The 8,193-nt window shown below is 35.3% G+C and overlaps 1 protein-coding gene across 1 annotated transcript in view; it reads right to left on the reverse strand.

Moving 5' to 3' along the window:
- The window catches only part of LOC131077373 (uncharacterized), a 64,773-nt gene extending 63,756 nt beyond the window's left edge, over positions 1 to 1,017 (reverse strand). Inside the window, exon 1 of the mRNA XM_058014860.2 lies at positions 596 to 1,017. Within this exon, the coding sequence (XP_057870843.2) occupies positions 596 to 742 (147 nt within the window). The 5' untranslated portion in view covers positions 743 to 1,017. The remainder of the gene's footprint in view (positions 1 to 595) is intronic.
- Positions 1,018 to 8,193: the final 7,176 nt, after the last annotated feature.

An 8,193-nucleotide genomic window follows, 5' to 3' on the forward strand; every position in this document is an offset into this window, starting at 1 on the left:
AAAACCTGTTCTTCTAAACATTTTGGACTGTCCAAGCTTAATGTCATTTTCAATATTCACGGTTTTTCCATTGATTTTCATATTAAACAACTATTTAGCGCCAAGAGTGTCGTATTATGAGGCCCCCTCCTAGATTCAGGTCCCAGAAAAACACGATAAATTAAGGAAATATTCATTGGTACTCCACTGCGTAATTTCGAGCCAAACATTATCGATCCATATTCAATTAATAGTGGATCAAATATGAAATGAGGCTGACAAAGATTGTCTCTAAATTACGCAGTTGAAACCCAATAAATTGTCATGTAATTTAATAAACTGCAAAAACACCATTTATATAAAACATTATAACTTAAGAAATTGTTAAAATACTTCATCCAACTCGCTGGCACAGAAATTGAAGGTTATCCAAAATAAGGCAAATTCACCAAATTTACATTTTTTTCACACCTAGCGTTAAAGTGAGAATATTTGACAGTTACCTAGAGGTTGCAGGAAATTCGATTATAAATTCTATTCAAACAATATGAAATCTCGGAGTACAGAGCAAAGCTTTAAATGAATTGATTTTTAAAGCAATGCAGAGGAAACTTACTCGAAGAAGTTTTTTCAAGGAAGCCTCGTTCCACCGAGCGGGATAACAACGGCTTAAGCGCAGCAAGAGATGGAGTCCCTTTGAGCGTTGGGCCTGCCCTTCTTTTTCTCCTCTGCACTGTGTATTATTTGAGCTGCTTTCCTCCATGCCCAATCCGCCCTGCTGCTGCAATCTAGAAGAAAAGGGCCTGATTCAAGAGGTGATTAATGAAAATGCCAACAACAAATACTCCCTGTCGTTCTCACAATTTTCAGGTGAGGTGTTCGTGATGGGAACGGATACTTAATTGAGATTGATTATCGTGTAAAGTTCAAGCTGGTCATCAAGCCAAATAGATTTCCACGTGCATAGCTTCCGCCAGGGACAAATGATACGGTCATACGACCATCAAAGTTCTGTAAAATCTGACGCTGATTTACGTAAAAAGAAGCTTCTTCAAAATCCATAAAATGGATTAAATGTAACTTTGATGAAACAATGAATAAGGCCAAACACGAACTTTGATGAATGATTAGATATAACTTTGATGAATGAATGAATGTAACTTTTATGAATGAATGAATAAGCAAAATATGTAGAATCTAAAATATTACGCTTGTTAAATTATTTTCCCTTTTATATTTTAGATCTCTAGTGTATATCGTATCCGCATTTATGTTTAAATTTCCAAATTTGATGGATGTATGATCATATTTAGGTATTTTTTAAGATAATATATTATTATTAAGGTAAAGAAGAAGATCACATAGAATACATTTTAGGATTAAGAATACAAGATGATATGAGTATAAAACTGATAAACAATCAAAGTTAATAAAGAGAATTTTTGTCCAAAATTACCATCATTATTATTTTATTTTTTATTTCTTTCAAGCTAAATAATACATGCATAATGTTTCGCTCGAAATCAATGAGGAGGAGATTGCGCAAGTGACTGGCCTTTCCATAGAGGGCATGAAGTGGAAGAGAACCAGTCATGTGGCAAATAGTGAGAGCCTAAACAAGTTCTTTCGTGGGAATGAAGCTCCAATCAAGTTGCGAGGTGGATATGCAAGAGAGGAACTACATGACCACTAGAAAACGATATGCCTACTGATAATGAAGTATTTTACTTTGGAAGGTCGCCTTAAAGTTTATTATTTTTATCATATGCCACTTCGTAATCACTTTAGGAATCATGACATTATCTCCTTCCCGTTTTACCTATTTCACTCCTTGAAACACTTTGTTAAAGAGGCCCTTGACCCTAAAAACCAAGATAAAAAAACATGTGCCCTTGCACCAGGGCTTGATTTATAGACTAAAGTCTTTCCACCTAGCTCTGTGTCTACCTAGGAATGGCATGGTTATGGAAGCCCCTTCCTCAAGTGCCCCCTTTTTTAATTGGTATGCCTGGTGCTTAGAAAAAGCAATGCATTCGCGAACTTGAGGCTGGTTTTTTCACTTCCCCTAAAACCCCCTCTTCCTCAGTTGTCATTATAGAGATTGATGTGTCTAAGGAAAAAAAGACCTCGACAAACAAACAAAAAAGGAAAGAATACTAGCCACCGTAAGAAAATTACAGTAATTTATTTACAGTGGTCAGCATCTCGACCCTTTTTCTTTCCGATGGATAGCTCCATTTCTTATCAGACAGTGGGCCCCACCGAACACATTGTGGTTTTGCATGTCTTTACAATCAAAGACTTTATTCTTTCATATCCTTTCCAATAACTTGCCACGTTTTGCCCCAACGAGGAAAAGAGATTATACAATATAGGGGGGCATCTGACTCTTCAATAGCTTGCCACGTATGATGGGCAATCAAGTTTCAACTCCAACATTTCCTAGTGGGTGTCTTCGTAGTTCGCGAAGAGGGTTATGTAGGGTCCAAGCTGATAGAATTTGACACTGTACTACCTACATGCCCAACATGTCAAGGATCCGGGAAAGTTTGTAACTCACAATTTTCCAGCATAAAAGTGATCAGAGATCATCATTATCGATCTGATCGTTTAGATGGTGGTGAGGGGGAAATCTTAAAGATTCCCTATAGTAGAAAAGGCTATAAAAGGCTAGAGAAGAAAGACACAAAAAAAGGAATTTTCTTTGGAGGAGGATATGATATGATCGAATCTTATTTTCTTCTAAATTTTAAATCGGATAATGAAAACTCTAATGTATTAGTTTTCGAGAGGGATAGGACCTTTGTATAAGTGGTCAAAAAAATTTGAAACATTTTGAAAAAGTAGCAATAGGATCAGACAATCCAATTTAGTTTTGTACATCATAGAATCGACAGTCAGGCCTTTGTATTATATTTTGAATAGCAAAACTATGCCATGTTGCCTTTTTTTGTTGTTCTTAATAATGTTTTGTGCTAGTTTTATTTGTTGGGTTCTATTTGCAGTTTTTCTAGTTTTCTCTTATGATATTGTGGATCATGTGTGTAGACCACTCTTTCATACTCATAAAGGATTCTAGACTATACTATTCTTGTGAAACTTAAAAGGGTTGCATTCAAAAAAGTAAGATTATTTGTTTAGGCTTTGCCATTATGGGCAGTCCCTACTAAATCAGATTTGAATATTGTGTCTTATGTCTAGGTTGCTTTGCATACTCTGTTAGATCCTCCCGATAATGAAGGGGTTGTAACGTACTATGTCTTGTCTGCTTATTAGATTAATCCTAACACTCATTGGGCCACTTAATAAGATTCAAAATAAGTATAATTTAACTTTACTAGCATAACCATACTGATAAAGATCATATCAAATCATATGAACATTCAACACCAACATCAAGATGAGATACAAACAAATACCATACTGAGAAAGATCATATCAAATTGTTTGTATTTCATCTTGATGTTGGTGTTGAATGTTCATATGATTTGATATGATCTTTATCAATATGGTTATGCTAGTAAAGTTAAATTAAAGAACATTTGGATTTAGACTTTAAAAAAAGCTCTTATGTAAAAAAAAAATTAATTTTGGATTTGGATCTTATTTGGAATTTGTGTTTTGAAGTAATGCAATATCAAAGGATTGGTTATGAGTTCATGCAGATGTATGGAGATTGATTGTGCTTGTGTTAGATAGTATATCCAGTTGTCTTGTGACTTTTTTGGCATGTTGAAGGTGTATTATGTGGTTCGCAATAGAATATAAGGTGTTTGTCTTGGTGAACAGACTGTCAGACTGGATATAGTTTTATGGTCCACATTGTGATGCATTGCTTCATAATAATTTTTGTTGTAATATGATGTTGGTAGATGTAAATTCTTAATATATCCCAATTTTTATATTCTCATTTGATCTATAGTTTAATTGTGTTGGTTTGAGTATCAGCTTGTATAATGACAATGTGACAGCTAGCAAAAATGTGTTGCATTCCTTCGCCTTCATTTGTTTTGGTGGTTTGCCTCAATCATTTAGCTATGATAGTGTTAGGTTATGATATATTGTGCATCCATAAGAGTCTTGGTGATCTGCATCATGTTTTGAGTAAGTTTGGTTGGTGTGCTTAAAAGGATCTATCCTTTGGAGCTGACATGTGCAACTTTGGTCTGTACGGTAGCATACAGATTTCTAGGAGTTGATCCAAGATGGATAGGAAGGTCTACTAACACAGTGTGATCCTTCACATATTTCATTCTTCCTTCTGCGCTATCTTGGAGATTATTGGGCCAATTGTTTGTATCTTACACAATACATCTAATTAGGCAGACCTAATTGATGTTTCTTCAGTTACGAATGGTATATAAAGATGAAATCCATTTGGAGGAAGATAGAAGTGAGTAGTGTGAGATGTGAAGTTGTGTATGGTGTATCTTATGAGTGCAAAGGTTTGCAAGTGCAGTTGAGTAGTAATGAAGTCAATTTCAAATGTGTAATAATAGTGAACTATAATCAACATTTAGAGGATGCATTTTTCTATAGTTCAACAATATTAATTCATTGTATTCAAAACTATTGTATCTTACCCTGAAGAAGTGATCTCCAGTATTTGCAAGTCTCTTATATCTTTCCCTAAGGTTGTGCACCTTAGTCTTTGAATTCAAAATCAATATCTGTGAGTTTCCTTGGCCTTGAGTCGAAAACTTTGTCGCTTGTTTTCTTATAGTGAGATAGTTCTCACCATGGTTTTTCCCTCATTAGCTTTTCCATGTAAAATCTTGGTGTTCATATGTGATTGCTCTTTTCTTTTACAATTATTTACTTCTACACATATGGTAATTGGAATAAATGGTAACTAAATGATTAAATTAGTTAAGTATTAATATATGTTGATTCACCCCCCTCTCAACATCTAGAAGTGTTCAACAATTGGTATCAGAACAAGGTTCCTGAAGAAATAGTCTAACAGTTGAGGTAGATTCAAGATTTGAACACTTTTTTTAAATTTGAAGATTTGGATGATATGGAACATGAATGGGATATTGATGTAGTTGTAGATCTTGAAGGAGACTTAAGAGTTTCTCTATCTAATCTAGAGGCTTATCAGAAAAGGTCCAAGAAAGTAGAAGAACATGTCTATCTGAAAGGACAAATTTATGACGAGAAAAAGACTATTGGTGATCTTGAAACAAAGCTACATAAAAAATCTGGAGAATGCATGAAGCTTGAAGAAGAAGTGGTTATTTTGAGGAAAGAGTTGAAAGAGGCAAATTAAAAAATTGATAAGAACCTGAAGCTTAAAGGCAGTAGTGATATGCTTAATGAGATGCTAAGTGCTCAAAAACTATCTAAAGACAAAGGCAGACTTCAATTTGACAAAGGAGAATGTTCTAAAACACCTAACAAAGATGACAAAGGAAATAAAAGGGATGAATCTAAGAAGACAAATGAAGATCAAAAGGGTTTCACTCAGGTTTGAAACAAGAAAAACTTCAAGAAACCTCCTCCTACTCAAACTAGGTACTCCATCTTTCGATGTTAAATTTTTTACATGCAATTAATTTAGACATGGAGTTAGTGAATGTAGAAGTCAAATCAAATCTCAACCATTTAATGGTCAATCCTATGCTTGTAATGAGTTTGGACATAAGGCAAATGAATGCAGAAGTAGAATGATGCATGGATGTTGGAATACAAACTATGGTCAAAATGTACAATCTTTCAACGGGTATTTTTATGCATGCAAAAAATATGGGCACAAAGCTATTGAGTGCAGATCTAATTTTGGAAGGAATGGAAGTGATCGGAAACAAGTTTGAACTTTTTATAATTGCAAAAAATTAGGATATTTTGCAAGGTTCTGCAGAAGAAAGAATGACAAGACCTCTACTCTGAAAAAGAAGGTTGGCATTAATAACATAAAGGAGAAGATGAAAAAGATATGGGTGAAGAAATATAATGAGAATGTAGATGGCAAGAAAGTGGATGGATCTGTACCTATTGATGGTACAAGTGCCTCCTTCAGGAACTAGATAAAATGCATTATTTGAGGGGGAGAAGTCAATGAAGACCCTAAGGACCCCCTTATTATGTGGATGTTGGATTGGTTCCAACATGGTAGATGTTAAGTGTTGGGAAAATGGTGTCTCAACCTCACATTTACATGAGGTTACTATTTATAATAAGTTCTCTTTTTAGCACGAAATGGTGTGAAATTCTCCTCAAAGCTTATGGTTGGCTAGATAAGCATTCAGGTAAAGTTTCGTCACAAGATCACAGCTACTTTTGAAGATATTAAAGTTTTCGTTTTGGAGGGGTCCAATGAAAGGTTTAAACTTAATTTTGAGGACTTTAGAGGCCCTAAAACACCCTAAAAAGTGGGTGTAAATGATGCATCAGTTTACAAGGTGATAAAGCACTTTGCGATCTTTCCGGTGCTTCAAATGGTTCATTAATTGGACACACGGTTCGCAGGTTATGGCCTCTGCAAGTTTGTACTCCTCAAATAGGAAATATAATTTGTATCGGACACATAAATGAGTTGTAAAAGGAAGGGGCATGTGTTGATGTGTGTTTTAATGCATCATAGGGCATCTAGATTGGAGATAAGGTTGACTATACATTATTGGGTGGTTTCAGCCTATGGTTTTGTAATACCGTTTGATGGTTTTCTTGTATTGTATCTCCTATATATGAAGTGCATGAGATAGAGGTTGTGTGTAAGAGTCTTATGGATATTGAGTTACCCCTAAATGTCTGATTAGTGGTACTCATTCGAAGAGCTTGCTCTGCAAGTATATTATAATCTGTTTTTATTGTTGAATAATATATTGGGCGGCTTTTGGAGTGTGGGATTTTTCTTCCGAAAGGGTTTTCCGCACATAAATCACTATGTTGTGGTATGAATGTTATTTATGAGTATTTCTGTTAAGTTTTTGTAACCTATTGTGATGATCTGTAAAAAAAATTGCATTACCCTCCTCTCAAGGTTAGTGTGAAATTTTTTCCACTACTTAACTTCCTTACAAGTGGTATCAGAGCTTGATCACCTTTGGTTTCAATTGTGAGTTGTTGGGGTTTTTTGAACTAATCCATATTCGAGAGGGAGCTTTTGCAAATGACACATTTTGATCTTGTTGCAGGAACTTTCAAATGGAAAGTTCGTCAGGGAAAATAGAGGTGGATAAATTTAATGGAACAAATTTTGAGATGTGGAAGTTGAAGTTGGAAGATCTGCTAATAGATTGAGATCTATGGGATGTTGTTGATGTGAATATCCAAAGGCCCTCAGATCCTACCGCGGTGGCTCAGTATGATGTTATGGACTGAAAAGCTAAGGATCTAATCAAAGTTTTCCTAGAAAACTCTATTCTGATCAATGTCCACAAAGAAAACTCTGCAAAGACGCTATGGACTGAGCTTGGTGAAATGTATCAAGTGAAATCTTTATTAAATCAGAGTTTCTTGAGGATGAAATTATATTCCTTGAAGATGGAAGAGGGTGGACGAATTAAAGACCACCTAGAAGCATTCAATATATTGGTGGCTCAATTAGTATCTCTCAGTGTTAAGATGAATGAAGAGGAGAAATGCAAGATCTTGCTTTGTTCATTGCCTGATTCGTGAGATTCTCTTGTTATGGCTATCGGCAGTACTTTTATTGTTTTGAAGTCTGAATATGTGGTGGGTGCCTTACTTGATGAAGAGATACGGAGGAAGGTATCCCTCAATTCAAAGGAAGCCCTAACTGTTTATGGAAGACCTAAGGAGAAAGGAAAGAAGAATGAGAAGCCCGATGGGTCCAAATCGAGAGGGAGATCAAAATCTCCTGGAAAGTCCAAAGTCATTTGCTGGAATTGCGGTAAACCAGGTCACATCCATAAGGACTGCAAAGAAGAAAAAGAAGAAGTTTGATTCTGATTCTGAGTTCGAGAAGGAAGATGGTGATGCATTTATTGCAGCGTTGGCGACTCATGCAGGTAATGATGCCTGGTTAATTGACTTAGGTGCATCTTTTCATATGACTTCCAATAGGGATTGGTTTTTTGAATATGAAGAATTTAATGGAGGTAAGGTGTACTTCGATGATGATTCACATTTAGACATTGTTGGTCAAGGTAAAGTTAGGATTAGGTTTTTTGATGGTAGAATAAAAAGGATTAATGGTGTGTTTCATACCCCTGGATTAAAACGAAATCTTTTGTCTATGAGCAAACT

The sequence above is a fragment of the Cryptomeria japonica genome, chromosome 4, assembly GCF_030272615.1.
Source record: "Cryptomeria japonica chromosome 4, Sugi_1.0, whole genome shotgun sequence".
In the NCBI taxonomy this organism is placed as follows: domain Eukaryota; kingdom Viridiplantae; phylum Streptophyta; class Pinopsida; order Cupressales; family Cupressaceae; genus Cryptomeria; species Cryptomeria japonica.